At 38.8% G+C, this 17,067-nt stretch overlaps 1 protein-coding gene across 1 annotated transcript in view; it reads right to left on the minus strand.

The window, feature by feature from the left end:
- The window catches only part of unc79 (UNC-79 domain-containing protein), a 1,082,710-nt gene that overhangs the window by 78,021 nt on the left and 987,622 nt on the right, over window positions 1–17,067 (minus strand). Inside the window, exon 50 of the mRNA XM_090389680.1 lies at window positions 7,906–8,046. Within this exon, the coding sequence (XP_090245806.1) occupies window positions 7,906–8,046 (141 nt within the window). The remainder of the gene's footprint in view (window positions 1–7,905; window positions 8,047–17,067) is intronic.

Here is a 17,067-nt window from a genome sequence, read left to right on the forward strand (position 1 = left end):
TCTACATCCTTCTTGAAATGAGGCCTCCAGACCTGTATACAGTACTCAAGGTGTGGCCTGACCATTGCCTTATACAAGGGAATAATCACCTTATCCCTGCTAGAAAAATTCCTGTATATCATTGACAAGACACCATGAGCTACTCTTGCAGCCCATCTGCACTGCTCAGAGAACTTCATATCTGCCTGCACAATTGCCCCCAGGTCCTTTTCATTCTCTACCACTGTCAGTGTAGTACCACAGAGTTGATACATTGCTCTGGGGTTGCTGTTTCCCATATGTAGTACTTTACATTTGTCAATGATAAACTTCAATTGCCACCTCTCAAGCCCATCTGCTCTACCTTTCCAGATCCTGTTGCAGTAGTATAGCGTCAGTAGTGTCCTTCACAACCCTGCCAACCTTTGTATCGTCTGCAAACTTGGACATTAAGCTTGATATACCATCATCAATATCATTTATAAATACAGAAAACAATAAAGGACCCAACACTGAACCCTGAGGGACTCCACTAATAACATTAGTCCACGATGAGCAGTGGCCATTGATTACCACTCTCTGCTTCTCCCCCTCAACCATCCCTTTATCCATAGCAGCAATTTGTCTCCAATGCCACACTGCTCCAATTTGTGCAGCAGTCTTCCATGTGCAACAGTATCAAAAGCCTTTCTAAGATCCCAATATATAATATATCAAAGTTATTCCCTACATCCAGTTCTTTTGTGACTGCATCATAGTATCCAATCAAATTGGTCAGGCAAGACTTTCCCTTAACAAAACCATGCTGTGTCCGAGCTATACCTGAAGTCTTGTCTAGATGATCCTGCAGTGCTTCTTTAACCAGTGCCTCCATTAGATCATGCTTAGGAATAACTACTCTACCGATCTTTACCTCACCTGCAATTTAGACATCACGCCACATTTCTCTCCATCAATGTCATTTAAGAAAATCAAAAACAACAGTGGTCCCAATACTGATCCCTGGGGAAACCCACTTCTTACATTAACCCAATCTGAGGAATAACCATTTATGACAAACCTCTGCTTCCTTCCTTAAGCCATCCTGCTATCCATCTAAGGATTTTTCCTGTGATTCCAACCTGTTCCAGCTTATAAAGTAACAGCTCATATGGGACTGAGTCAAATGCTTTGCTGTCTCCCTATCTCTCTCTCAGAGAAAAAGAGAGGGAGAGGGAGAGAGAAAGAGAGAGACAGCAAAGCAAAATGCAAGGTTTTACACCTGGAGAACAGTAACATCAAAATAATTTATACACTTGGTGGAGAGAGAGAGAGAGAGAGAGAGAGAGAGAGAGAGAGAGAGAGAGAGAGAGAGAGAGAGAGAGAGAGAGAGAGAGAGATGTCGAAATTATTCCCTAAATCCAACTTATGAATGACCCTGACAAAATAACTAACCAGATTTGTTAAACATGATTTTCCCTTTACAAAACCACGCTGTCTATCTTTCAGAATTCTATTTCTATCTAAATGATCCTGAATTCCGCCTTTGATCATTGCCTCCATGATTTTCCCTACCACTGAAATTAGACTGACCGGTCGGTAATTTCCCACTACATTCTTAGAACTGCCTTTATGTATTGGTGATACATTGGCCCGTTTCCAATCTGACAGAATCTCTCCCAAGTCCAGTGATGCTCTCATAATTAGCCTTAATGGTTCAATGCACTCACTTGCCATCTCTTAAAATTATAGAATATATGCCATCAATCCCAGGAGCTTTACTTGCCTGTAGGCTCAAAAGAATTTTCATTAAATAATCACGTGAAATTTCAATATCATTAATTACATATTTTTCAACTTCACAACCATAATTCCTCATTGACGTAAATGGTTTTTTTTCTGTAAATATCTTCTGTAAATAATTGTTGAGTTCATCTGCAACATCAGCTGGGGTATCTAATACTATCCCTCGTCCATTATATAAGGGTTCTATCTGATTTGTCCTTCTCTTCTTTGCATTTATATATGTGAAGAATTCCTAATCCCCACTCTTTGCTCTCTTTACCAGCCTAACCTTTTCTGTGGCACTATTACAGATCAATTGTTGCATTGGTCCGCACCCCAAGATGTAGAGGAGAGAGCATGGAGGATATTTAGGTCTCATGTGCACTTTGTATGGAGTTGATACATGTGGTCCAAAAAGGTCAACTTTTTATCAAATGTGATTCCCAAGAATTTTGTTGTAGTAGTAGTAGTAGTAGTAGTAGTAGTGGCATGTGATGCAAGAAAGCAAATGTATGAGCTTATGCAGCATCAGCCAAAAAAAAAAAAATCACACCATTCCCTCCAAATGCCTGTCCAGTACCTCCTTAAATTTATTCACCCTATCAACTTCCACAACGACAGATGGAAGTTTGTTCCAGCAATTAACCACCCGCTGGCTAAAGGCAAATTTCCGCACATCTAATCTACATCTGTCTTTTCTTAATTTGAATTTATGCCCCCTTAGGTTCGTAATCAGAACAAGTGGAAGGATCCCATCAGAATTCAGCGTGCTGAACCCTTGCTTTGTGTCTTGCACTACTTGAATAACATTTTGGCCGAGCCTCAATTCAGGTTCAGGATGAAGATTCTGCTTATGACAAAAATGTATGGAGGTCTTCTGCGGCCAGAAGCTGAATCCATTTGCAAGTGCCCAGGAATTAAAGTGATCAATGGCTTATTGCAGTTGTTTTTCAATAACCCTCATGTTGCATGAATTGTTCTGTTGTTTGTTTGTTTGTTATTTGGTTTTTAGGAGCATTAGCAACTAAGGCCATATTGCTCCGGGATATGCGGTGGTCATTTCCCTGACCTTTCCGCATCCTCCGTATTTGGTGGTGACGGGCTTGAACCCCGGTCTAATCAAGAAGCGTGTGCTATGCACTGCTGCTCCTTCCCACCTGGCTACGGAGATGAATTGTTCTACGATGGCATTTACTTTTATGGCAAAAAGCGTGACACTTAATACTGATCCTTGCAGTATGCCCTCCTCTTGGCTAAATGGACGAGAGAGTGTGAATCCCACACGAACTTGGAAAGCCCAATTGGCTACAAATTTATTAATGAACACGGGAAGATGCTCTTTAAGGCCAACGGTATACAAATCTTTTAAGGTGCCAAATCTCCCAGTTGTGTCATATGTTTTCTCCATATCAAAAAATACAAACACAAGACGTTTGCGTTTTATGAAAGCATCCCAGATGGATGTTTCCAGTCTAATAAAATGGTCCAGAGTGGACCGGTTCCTTCGGAAGCCATGCTGGATGTTAGAGAGAAAGTCATTTGATTCTAAACACCGTATTAAACGAAAATTCACCATTCTTTCTAGGATTTTGCACAGACAGCTAGTTAGAGAAATAGAATAGGACAATAATAATATAAGTAAGGATTTTAGGATTTTTTTCCTGGCTTTGCAAAGACAAGAACAATTGCCTTGTACCAAGCTTCTGGAAACTGCTCTTCAATAAAGATTCTGTTATATAGAATGAGCAGATGATGCATAGATTTTGGTGAAAGATGCTTAATCATTTCATAATGGATGCCATCTGGTCCAACAGCACTTTCCATAGAAAGGGTGAGAGCTCTTTTAAGTTCCTGTATAGTGAATAGAGAGTTGTAGGGATGAAGGCTCTTTGATGTGAAATTAAGTGCCTCTATTTCACATTTTTGTTTCAGGACAAGCAACTCTGGGGAATAGGAAGACATTGCAGATATGTTAGAAAAGGTTTCCCCAAGAGAATGGGCTATTGCAGTTGGATCTGCAATAGTGCATACATTATATTCTAGGATCGAGGAAGGATAAAATGTATATTTTCCTTTAATTTTCTGTATTTTATCCCAGACTACCTTAGTACTAGTGGACTGGTAAATGATGATGCGAAATGAATCCATGATTGTTTTTGACTCTGATGGTGGATGGTGACTCTGATGAGGTTGGCAGTGGTTGAATATCATCGGAATATCCCCATGCTTTGTTTTGAGCCTTTTTTTTTTTGATACTGTGCAATTTGCATTCCACCATAGTTTAGGAAACGGTAGAAACTGGGTGGATGTTTTGGGAATTGCAGCTGCATGGACGATATTATCAGTAATGTATGTACCTGCATCATTGATAGGCTCCTGACTGACTGCAGTGATGCCAAAATTTTCCTGATGTTGAAAGGCATTCCAGTCAGCCTGATCGATCTTCCGCTGTGGTAACCTAACAGGAAAACATTATCTCCCATTAATTAGGGTGGTTATCACAAGGAAGTGATCACTTCCATACGGGTTTTCTTCCACCTCCCAAGTAATTGAAGATAGACGAGTAGGGGAGTGGAGCAGATAGAAAGATTAATAGCAGAAAAAGTATGGATAGGCACGTGGAAAAAGGCGTTTCTTCCCACATTTAGGAGGGAGAAGTCATTGTCACTGAGCATATGCTCTATGAATCATTTCCTTCCACTGATGCTAGCACTACCCCCATAGGGTGTTGTGTCCCATGAAATCCCCAAGAAGTAAGAAAGGGGGAAGCAACTGCATTACAAGATCATCAAGGTCTTTCTGGGGGATGTTCCCAGGCAGCAAATAAATAAAACAGACGGTTAACAAAAATCCCACTGTAATGTGAACTTTAACAGCCTCTATGCTGGTTGTAAGTTGCAAAGGCTGAGATAGGGTCTGGTTGCCCACAAGGATAGTCACTCCTCCATGAGTAGGACCATCCGCAATTCTATCCTTACAAAAAATTGTGATGTTACACATGGTAGAACTATCATTTGCCTTTAGGTAAGTCTCATGCAAGCAAAAGCAAATTGGCTCAAGTTTTTGCAGGAGGGCCTTGATGTCATCAGTATTTTGCTGGAATCCATGGCAATTCCATTGTAAGAATTTAGCCATTATTTTGGCTTGGTGGTTCCATCAGGAGGCTTCTGAGGTAGTGAGGGTTTCATTTTCTCAGACTTGGATTTATCTCTTTTGAGGAAGTATGGAAGCTGTCCTGTGTCCATTTCCACTTCCGCAAATAGTTCCAAGACCGAATCATCCGGTACCTCCCTCTCCTCGACATCCATTTTTTCTTGGGAGTTATGGAGTATTTCAGGCTTCTTGTTCTTTTCTCCGGCAACTTCTTTCCTTAATGGTGGAGCATTAGGAGGCATAGATAAGGGAGTGGCAGCTGACTGATCTCTCTGTGCAGTTTTTTGTAAGCTTAACAGGGAGTGTGTGATAGGAGTGAATGACTCTTTCGTGGTATAGTCATTTCTGTTTGGGTTCTAATGGAACATCTCGCTGCTACCTTCTGAGCGTAAGTAGGTTTGTTTATGTTCAAGGGTTTCACTGCTTTTCTTGCCTCCTGATATGATATGTTCAACTCCGCCTTAAGTCTTTAAATTTCGTTTTCTTCTTTCCACCTCTGGCATTCTTGTGAATAAGCAGGATGCTCTCCTTGGCAGTTATATGCTGAACATGAGGAGGTTTCACAGTCTTTTGCAGCACAGCGAGCACACGAAGGGATCCATGACAACCCATTTGCGAGTGTCAGTATTTCTGGCACTTAAAACATTATAAAGGATTTGGCACATATGGACACACTGGATAGTTAATATAGCCAGCTTTGATCTCATTAGGAGACAAGTGAATTAAATATCAAAATCATATTTCTAGTGAGAACAAGAGTCCCATCTCTATGCATAAATATGTTTTGCAACTGTCACTCCTTGGGGTTTTAATTCAGAACAGATTACCTCTTCAGTCACATCCACTTGGCAATGACACCACGGGATGAGTTCAATGTCTTGTGGGGGGGATAACAGTGATGAGCAATACCCCCATAGATGTACCTCAGAGGAGCTGCTCTGAATATTTGTCGCTTCTGGTTTGTACAAGTATGTCACCTGATTGAATCTGTTTGACAGATTTAGGAAAGCCTACTAACCCTTCCAAACCCTTTTGGAAGGGTTAGTAGGCTTAGTATTTTTCTAAGGGCATCTCACTAGGGGAGTGAATTATCAGGTAGCAAGTGTTGAACTTTATATGACTTCGGTTTTTTTGTCTTTTTGCAGAAGTGACATTATCTGGGTCAATGGTCAAATTTTCAGATAGGGACTGAGTTGGGGCCCCAGAAGAAATGATCATGGGGGGGGGGGGTAAAAATAAATTTATTTACTGAACAGGATGTGCACAAAAATACCTCTGTTCATTGGGGTAAATATGTAAGTTCCAGTTGTACCTGATTTCAGCGATATTCAGATATATTCTGGCATTTATGACACCTGCCAGTGAGATCAAGGGACCAAGAGTATGCCATGAAAACACCCCACAGCATTACAGCTCCTCTAGCAGTCTACTGTTGTACACAACTAGATGGTTCCAATGACTTTCAATTCTCTATATGAGCATTCATCCATCAGCGTTGAAAAGTGTCAATCAGTATTCAGGGAACCACATAATCTGTCTCCAACACCCTGCATCAACCTTTGCATTCCTGGGGTCAATGTAGCTGTATTTTCTGGTTGATTTCCAAGATCAGTGGATTTGTGAAGGCCTCCTACTCTTGTATTCTTTGTAAGACTCTTTGCACAATTCTAGTACTGATAATGCCTAGTGATGTTCCCACATTAAATGCAGCAGTTAATTGTCCCCCCCCCCCAAAATCATTCAGATGGGATAATTAACAACTGCATTTAATGTGGGTTGTTTTGTTATTTGGTTTTTAGGAGCATTAGCAACTAAGGCCATATTGCTCCGGGATATGCGGTGGTCATTCCCTGACCTTTCCGCATCCTCCGTATTTGGTGGTGATGGGCTTGAACCCCGGTCTAATCAAGAAGCGTGTGCTACGCACTGCTGCTCCTTCCCACCTGGCTACGGAGGTGCCATTTAATGTGGGAATATCACTAAGCCTTCAGACATCAAGTATTGTACTCCACATTACATTTTGTGTTTGTCATATTTTCTGCTCATGGATATTTTTGGGTGTTTTCCCATTGATCAAAGACATGAATAACACTAGCATTTGAATACCTGACAAATGTGGTCATCTTCTCTGTTGTAACATCTGTTACATGTGCACTGACAATCATACTTCTTTAGCTCCCTACTGGATTCTATCCATTCCCCATTGGCAACAAGAGTATTTGGGCACTAACGAAGCCTTCAGGGCCGGTGCTAGGGGTGAGGCAGTCACCACAGGTGCCGTCTAAAATAAGCACTGCACCGCAATGCATATATATATATGCGTGTTAAGATATGATATGAATTAGGAGCTGTTACAAGATTTTGCCTCAGGCACCACAAATGCTAGCATTGGCCCTGGAAGCCATGTGGTTTTATAACACTTTCATGCATATATCAATCAACACTATGTGACCTCTTTGATTTACAATTTTTGTGCATATCACTGCACATATCCCAAATCTCCACATTCATAAAAAGTAGCCAGTCAGTGCATCATGGGGATGTTTTTAAAATGAGAAAGTTATAGATTTTTATCTGCATTACACAAGGTAAAATAAATGTAATAATATACTTTAAAAATATACTATAAAGGGAAGACCAAACAACTTTCACAATTATTATTCACAAATAACTGAAATACCATCCAAATAAAAGTTTTTTTTTTTTTTTCATTACTTCTAAATCATTAAACATCTATGAACTGCTAAGGTCCTTAGAGGTACTTTGGAAGTCAGTTTAACTTAGCTGTTTATGCCAGGAGTAACTATTTTCTGTTTTGTTAATGTATGGATTATGAAAAAACTAAAGATTACTGAAAATATGTAGAAAGTTACCACAGATTACTACAAATGAAAGCAGGCTAATAATGCTAATAACCTTGGCACTTCATACGTGTTGCAAGACATGAATTTCAAACTGCATCTTTTTTGTACTATACAACTGATCTTGTTTTATTTTTTTCATACTTACTACTTTCGAGTGGCACACAAGTTGCAAAATACCAGGAGTCACCTTAGCCCAAAAATCATTCAGTGTCAAGGAATACATTTGATTTTGTTCACTGCCAGGAGGATTTAATGCTACCATATGTTCACAGTACATAGTCCATAACTACAAAAAATAAATTAATTTTCAAACAGGAACTGACATGATATTACAATGGATGTGGTATTTTGTTATTTCTTCTTTATTTAAAAGAAGAAAGGAAAGCTAGGGTATTCTTAAATGTCATCATTAATTTACCAGTTCTGTTAGCGTATATTTCTGTTATAAATGTATGTAAACAGAGCTAAATTAGAGTGAATGGGACAAGCAGAATATTTGCCATGGGCACATCAAACCAGGGATGCAAAATGTGGGATTTAAAAATACATACACATATATATTTTTATTTTATTTTATTTTTTTTTACTCTTGTTAATTTATAATGTTTTTTTTTATGAGGGGGGCAGGCTAGGAGACAGAATTTTTATTTTAGCCTGCTCATTATGGCTCTACAGGAATATGTAATAAATTATTATAATGTTAGATTATTAGAAAGCATAGGTTAAAAGCAAAGGGATATAAAAAAGCTCTTATTTTTTCTGTCATTAATTGGACATAAGATTAATTAAATTATATCAATTAGTTAATTTAGGACTTCACAAATAGCTGAAATTCTTTATATTTAGTGCACTCTGAGATTTAAAAAAAATCCTTAAAAAAATAAATTTTACTTATAGATTGTTGAGCCTTTCTCTCTCTCTCTCACACTATTAAGGATCAAAATTAAGTGCTTTCACTTAAACTATATAAAAGAAAAAAAAAATAGTGTTGATGCAGCTCCATCTCAGGAAGGATATAGATCTGATGGAAAGGGTGCAGAAAAGGGTATCTTTACCAAGAAAGACTTGAGCTCTATAAATTGCAGTACCTGAAACCATTCATCTACGAGAGGAGACCTGGTTGAAGTGTTTAAGTCTAAATGAGTTGAGTAAACTAAAATGCTAATAGCACCCTTTGCCAGATGACACACACACACACACACACACACACACACACACACACACACACACACACACACACACACACACACACACACACACACACACACACACACCTTGCTTCAGTTCTTTGGTCTCTGATTCCTGATGTTGGTCTGGGCTATTGCCATCTGCCATCCTAATGTCAACTGATATTCTGCTGACACAGTGCTTGCTCTGAGCAGAATTTTCTGGCAGTGGGATCTCTGTGTGTGGGATAAAATTAATTATTTTATTTATTTATTACTTATTTTTCTGGTACTGTACTGAGTTTAGCTTAGTGCAGGATTTTTCATTGTTCGATGTTGCGAAATCTTGTTTTGCCTTCTATTATCTTTAAACTCTTCTTCCTCTCGTCCTTTGCACTGTTCTAGATTGAGCGATGTGTATATGTATGTGATGCTGACCTCCTCTGGGATGAGATTGTTTGTTTGCAACACCAAGCTGGGCACCTTTTTTACTCTTCTTCTATGGGATCTTTTCTTTGAGGCGGGATTATATTGGCAACATTGAGATGAACATTTAATTTCTATCAATTTTAAAAAGTGGTAATGTACTTCTATATGTTACCATTTGATCTTAATACTTTGTATTGAATGTAATAAAATTTTTGAAATACATATATTTGCTACATGCAGTAGTCTTTTTATTTTTCATTTTGCACAAATAATTGACACGACAGAGCAAAATTAATTAAGATTTGAAATCAGCACCTAAAAATTGTACATGTTCACCCAGTCACATTAAAAAAAAAATGTATACCATTGCTATGGCAAATATTTTTATTTATTTTTCTATTTATATAATCAGAGGTGAAAAACTGAAAGATTTTTATTTCAGACAACAATAATGGGCCCAACACCGAACCCTGAGGGTCTTCACTAATAATATTAGTCCAAGAAGAGTAGTGGCCATTGATTACCACTCTCTGTCTTCTCTCACTCAACCATGCCTTCATCCATAGCAGCAACTTGCCCTTAATACCACACTGTTCCAATTTGTATAGCAGTCTATGTGTAACACAGTATCAAAAGCTTTCCTGATATCCAAGTACACGATGTCAAAATTATATTTTGCATCCAGTTCCTTAGTGACCATATCGTTGTTGTTGTTATGGTAGTTTTTGGTGCAAGGGCTACTTAGGCCATATTGCACCTCCAAAAGTAATTGAGATTAATTTTTAGTAACTGAGAGTATGACCTATGTGAGGTGAGTATGACCTATTCAGGTTCTGGCTAGGATTACTTCTTTTCTGTTTTTAAGGAGGCTAGAAGTCCATACTTACGGTTCAGGTTTTAGTTGAAACACTTGTTATTTGTTTGCATTTTCCGTAGAAGTGTCCATTGTTCCATACATGTTCTTTGTATATTGTGTCTATAATCAGGATAGGGACTAGATCATTTGTTGAGGCTATGCTGGAGGGATGCTTTGCATCATCATCTTCACATTCATTTTCTGGAATACCACTATGGCCTGGGATCAAAGAGAAGATAACTGTTTGCTGATGCTCACAAAGACGTATGAGCTTTAATAAAGGATTGTAAGGTGAATAAGTGCTTTTCAAAGCTAAAAGAGCACTCTGTGAGTTGGCATATATTATGTTTTTATTTATTGACATGAGTGAGATGTTTTTCAGGGAAAGCTTAATGGCATGGAGCTCAGTAGTATAATTGCTGAATTGGCTAGAAGTGAAACTGAAACAATTGTATTAGAGAAGACAGCAGCTGCACCCACTTTATTGTCAGACTTTGAACCATCAGTATATCTTTTAGTAAAGTGGAGATACTTTTGTGCATGAGCAAAATGTCGTTTTTGTTTGATGTTAATATTTGCTATAGCGCTTTTACCCCATTGCCAAAGTAATCATCACAAGAAAGAGCAAAGGTGGTCCACGGGATATCCAGATATTTTGATTCTCTGAGGATATTATCAAGTTCAATATTCCAGCATTCTGTTAGATTCTGCAGTCTGATACCAGTAGGCTGAATTGTTCTGGGTTTGTTTGCATAGTGGATTGCCTACTGTGGATCGTGTAGTAGTGACTAAACAAGGTGGATGGGGAAGCTTTTAATTTTAGCTGAGTAGTTCATCAGTAACATATTTCTTCTGATGCTGAGTGGCGGTTCATGAGCCTCAACATAAAGATTTTGGACTGGGGATGTTCTGTATGCACTCAGGGCTATCCTCAGAGAAGAGTGTTGGATGGGTGCAAGATGGGCTAAGGTGCTCTCCCTAGCAGAGTTATAAACAGGTGCTTCGTAATCTAGCTGAGATCAATTAGGGACCTATATAAGTGGAGCAAGGTTTAAAGACCTGCACCCCAAGATGTATTAGAGGTGACTAGGAGCATATTCATTTTCTTTGTGCAAGTGGTTTGTAGGTATTTGATGTGCTCCTGGAAGTTTAATTTTTTATCAAATTAGCCCTAGGAGACGAATACTGTTCATGATTACAAGAAGATGATTGGCCAAGTGTAACTCAGGTGCAGGATGCATTTTGTGCTTGGTGCAGAAATGTATGGCTGTAGATTTGTGGCTTGACAGTTCGTATCCATTTTGTGCCATCCATAATTCATTGTTATTTATGGATATTTGTAGATGCCTCTCAATATAGATCATATTCTGGGAGTGGCAGGACATGTAAGATTATCTGCACACAGATACAAGTGGATCAGTATTTGGAATGCTGTTTGTCACAAACAGCATTCCAAAAGAAATTCCTGGAAAAGATCATTCGTATTGCAAAGAGAGTGGTGCCGAGAACACAGCATTGTGGGATTCCTTCTTCTTGTATGGATATCAGTATTTGAGATAAAACTTGCAGCTAATTAACTTGGAAGGACCTGTGTCAAAGGAAGCTTTGAATAAAATATGGTAAATGGCCTCTCATATGAATAGAATGGAGATCTCTTAACATGCCATAGTGCCATGTGACATTGAGAGCTTTCTCTATATCAAGGCATATTATGACGAGATGTTGATTTCTGATAAATGCATTCCTTATGTTTGATTCAGCTTTTGTCATGAGGTCTACGGAAGATCTCTTCTTCTGAAAGTCAAACTGATTATTACTGATTATGTTTTGTGAATCAAGGTACCAGGTGAGTCAATGGTGCACAATTTTTTCAAAGTTTTACTCAAGCAGCTGGTTAGAGACATTGGTCTAAATCGAATGATCTTTTCCAGGTTTAGGTATAGCTATTACATAGAATATTGCCAGGAAACGGGGAATATATTCTCAGAGAATATCCGATTGTAAAAGCTTAGCAAATGATGATTGTGATTTCTGATCAAGATGTTGAAGCATTATACAGTAAATTCTGTCTGAGCCAGGAGCACTGTTTCTTGAAGTATATATAGATTCTTTCAGTTCAGATATTGTGAATGGTTGGTTATATGGTAAAGGACAGATGGCATTGAAGTTTAGTTTGCTTTTTCCATCTTCGGCTTTAATTTTTTGAAAAGATGGTTGATATGCAGTTGAAGCATACAATTCACTGAACAGAGTTCCTAATGCATTTGCAATCTCCCCAGGAGAAGAGATCTCCTTCGCATTCCAATTAATAATAGGAGAAGGTAACATATGATATTCACCAATTAGCCTCTTTATTTTTTCCCAGATTATTTGGGTATCAGTATCTTTGTTGATTGAGGAAGCAAATTTTATTCACGAGTCATTTTTGGCCTTTCAATGGAGGTAACAAGCTTGGGCTCTTAGTCTCTTGAAGTTAATAAGGTTAGCAGTGGTGGAATATTTGTGGAAGGTGTTCCATGCTGCATTTTTTTTTCTTCTTTTCACTTTGTTACAATCATTATTCTACCAGTGATTGGTATGCTTATGGTTTCTTATTTGAGACTGTGGGATGGCAGCTAGTGCAGCTGTTAGTATCTGCAATGTGATATGATCAGTGATGGTGTCAGTAGCAGAAGACTCACTGGTGTGATCATCAAAAGATACATGATTGGTAAATTTTGTCCAGTCTGCAGATGAAAATTTCCATTTCATTTTTGTTTCTGTTTGCTTAGAATAGGTGGTTTGAATTCTATATATCAGTGGATAGTGATTGCTGTTTAGAGGATTGTCATGCACTGCCCACTATATAGTTAGGAAGAGGATCAGAGAGCAGATTGAGAGATCTATTGCAGAGGTTGACTCAGTAGGAAAATAGATGTAAGTGGGTGAGCCAGTATTCAATATTGTCAAATTCTCTCTGCCAAGTAGCATTTCAATAAGCTCACCACGTTTGTCTGAGACCAGAAAACTCCATAATGAATGATGACCATTAAAATCTCCTAACAGACAGATGGGAGACAGTAATTGAAAAATATGATTTGCCAGTTCCTGAATTGTACATGGATTTTTCTGCAGAAAATATATTGAGACCAGTGTCATCAGAGTGATACCAATTACTATATGTGTGGCAACAGCTTCCAATGGTGTTTACAATGGAATGCATCTGGAGGGGATTAGTGAGTCCACAAGTACAGCTACTTCTCCATATAAGCTGTTAGTGTCAGATCATTCTTGCTTGAAGATCATATAATTTTTGACTGAAATAGAGATTTTTGGTGTTAAATTCGTTTCTCGTAGGCAAACGACAGCAAAATTGTAATGGTGAATTCATTCATAGGTATCATAAATATTGCTGTGAAAACCTCTGAAATTCCATTGTATGATATGTTCCATATATGAGTTTTGTAAGTGGAAGATGAGTCATTTTGTTATTGTTATTTTTTGGTTTTTAGGAGCATTAGCAACTAAGGCCATATTGCTCCGGGATATGCGGTGGTCAATCCCTGACCTTTCCGCATCCTCCATATTTGGTGGTGACGGGCTCGAACCCCGGTCTAATCAAGAAGCGTGTGCTGCGCACTGCTGCTCCTTCCCACCTGGCTACGGAGGCACCGGAAGATGAGTCCATCTGCTTTTTGTGAGTAGGTTGTTTATATCAGTAAAGTTTTAATATTTCTTTTCAGGGAAAAGTAGGGCATCCTGAGTCATTTCTTTCTTCAATATTGTTATCTGTATGTATTTCAACTAGATCTTCTTGGTTGGTTGTATCATCTGTATCCATGATTGATTGATTGAGAGAGAGAGATGTGTCTGGAGGATAGACACTTCTGTCTGACATACTACTGATTGGTGACTGTAAGAAGCAGAAGCATAAGTGCATTTGGGCATACTTAATTTTGCCTGTTTTCTTGTTTCTTGGTAAGAAACTTTATTTTCAATTTTATATTTTTGAATTTTTTCCCCACAACTTCCAGAGTTCACAATCTTTTGGAGTATGCTGGATGGTTGCATCGCAATTAGGACACTGCAGAGTTGGTGCCTTACATCCTGTTTGGGTATGAGTTTTACACGCACAGTTTGGACATGTTGCAGACATTTCACCATTTTCTGTGAACATGTTTCATTTTCAAGGCATCTCGGAATGATGAAGGGGAGAGCTTGCCCACAGGTTGTGTCGACAGAGAATATATTATCAGGAATGCTGTGATTCCTGTCTGCCAGTGTCATTTTTCATTCTCTTTGAGAGAGAGAAATCATGGTCAGTTTCATTACTGTCACATTTCTGAGAGCTCTTGGGCTCTAAAAGTGGAAATTAATTGGTTTACATTTCTACTCCTTTTAGCCCTGAGGGTTGATTTTCCCCCCAGGTTACCAGTCCAAACATGTGGAGGCAGCAGCGGTGCCACCAGTAACCAAGCAGTTGTTGAAATTAGAGTTGGTAAGTAATAAATATATAGAGTAAGAAAAGACAGGTGGATTTCCTTTCGGAGTTCTTTCATTAGACACTGTAAACACAGACCCACTTGATGTAAACAAAAGAAAAGGTCACATTAGAAAAGAAACAAAATTATATCACTTTGGAAGAGCACTCTATATTCGCAAGGAGAAAATCACTTGTCATTATCACTTGGCACTTGGGACCCTCTTCGTAGAAATTGGACAGACACGATTTCCCCTTAACAACCCATGATGTGTCTGACGTATAACTGCAGCCTTGTCTAGATGATCCTGCATTACTTCTTTAACTAGTGACTCCATTATTTTCCTTGGACAGAAGTTAAACTACCAGGTCTATATCTTCTCATGTCACCCTTTGATCCCCCTTTGTAAATTGGGGATACATTTGCACATCTCCAGTCCATGGGTACCTCCCCTGAGTCCAAAGAAGCTCTCATAATTTTGGCTAAGGGTTTTCTTACTTCCTTCACTGCCTCCATTAATATAACTGGATAGATCCCATCCATCCCTGGTGCCTTTCTTATGTTTAACTTCAACCATTTCTCTTCCACTTTTCTCTCACTTATAACAAAATCATTTAGCTCCTGTTAGTTTCATAAACTTCTGGCAGCCATTTCCCTAAAGAATTTCTCATGTGTGAATGTAGATGCAAAATACTCATTCAGGTGGTCAACAAAGATGAGGGCCTTGTTGATCAATTCAGCCCTGGAAAGATTATGCAAGGCTCAAGGGGTAGAATTTTCCCAGCCTGGTCTGTACTTGTTAACAGGAAAGACTGTTTCTAAAGGGATGCGATATACTTAAATAGAAAGGGTGCAAGAATATTTGCTGATGCTATCGAGGCAGTGTTGGGTGGGGCGGAAAACTGCTAGCTTGGGGAGAAACAAGGACTAATAGATTAACAGTAGCCACTGGAGAGGTGAAAGTGATTCTTGCACTGCTTCTATTGGAATGAGCAGCAGCTTGGAAAATAAGATGCAGGATATTTCAGAGACTGCTGGGAGTCCTTGGGGTACAATTAAACACATCGGTTGTGTTAAGGTAGCTAAGAAAAAGAACAGGTGCATGTATACTTGCGTGTACACCAATCCTAGGACTTTGGAAAATAAATTTGATGAATTTGAGGTATTGCTCAAAGCATCAAAGGCAGATATTGTTGGGATATCAGAGACGTGGTGTCACACAGATATAAGGAATGCAGAACTGGAATTTGGGGAGTACAATGTCAATGTGTACAAAAAGGATAGACAGGACAGGAAGGGAGGAGTGGTTATGCTATTAGTTAAGAAACACATAAAATCCAAGGAAGTGAAGCCAGTGGACATTGCTGGAAAGTGCAGTGTCGAGTCAGTTTGGTGTGACATTGGGAAATCAAAATTGAGAGGAGGAGTGTGTTATAGGCCTAATGACTCTGATGAGTATAATAAGGAACTGTACAGAGAAATAGAGTGGGCCAGTAAATCAGAGAGTCTTATAATGGGGGTTTTTTAATTTCCCAGATATTGACTGGAATTTGTGGGTTAGTCACTCACACACAAACATGCTGATGTAAAAAACAATCATCCAATAAATCCACTTTTGTGGATTTATTGGATGATTGTTTTTTACATCAGCATGTTTGGGAGGAAACTAGGGGGAGTAATACTCTTGATCTGATTATCAGTAGTGATTCTTCATGCATTAAGAATCTGCAGATAAAGGAACCACTAGGTGGCAGTGATCACAGTGTGCTGAAGTGGGATTTACTCAAAGAGATAACTACCATCAGGGTTAAAAGGAAGGGTTTTTGCTTTTGTAAAGGTGACTACAGTGGTCTGAGACAGTATTTAAATTCTATACGGTGGGACCAACTGATGATGATACCAACAGCAAATTCAAAATGGGAAGCATTCAAAGAATTTATCTTGGAAGCTACTAGGCTTTACATACCAACTAAGAAATATTGTTCAAGGTTTAGGCCTAAATGGATGTCAGATGAGCTAATGACACATGTAACAGAGAAGAAAATGCATAGGATACATATAAATTAATGGGTGATATGGAAGCCCATGATACATATAAGCTGGTCTGTAACCAAGTCACAAAGGAGATTAGGTAGGCAAAGGCAGATTATGAGAAATCCTTGGCAAAGGATGCAAAGAAAAACAACAAAGAGTTCTTTACCTATGTAAACTCTAGAAGGAAAGGGATGAACCAGATTGGTCCACTGGATATTGATGGTTCAACTATTGATGATCCTGCTCAGGTGGCTAACAAACTAAATGAGTATTTTGCATCTACATTCACCCATGAGGAGTTATTCAGGGAGGGGAATGCCAGAGGTGAGATAAACTCTGGCAGTGAGCTGGATGATTTTGTA

This window comes from Mastigoproctus giganteus, chromosome 2 (assembly GCF_048544385.1).
Source record: "Mastigoproctus giganteus isolate SK-2022 chromosome 2, ASM4854438v1, whole genome shotgun sequence".
In the NCBI taxonomy this organism is placed as follows: domain Eukaryota; kingdom Metazoa; phylum Arthropoda; class Arachnida; order Uropygi; family Thelyphonidae; genus Mastigoproctus; species Mastigoproctus giganteus.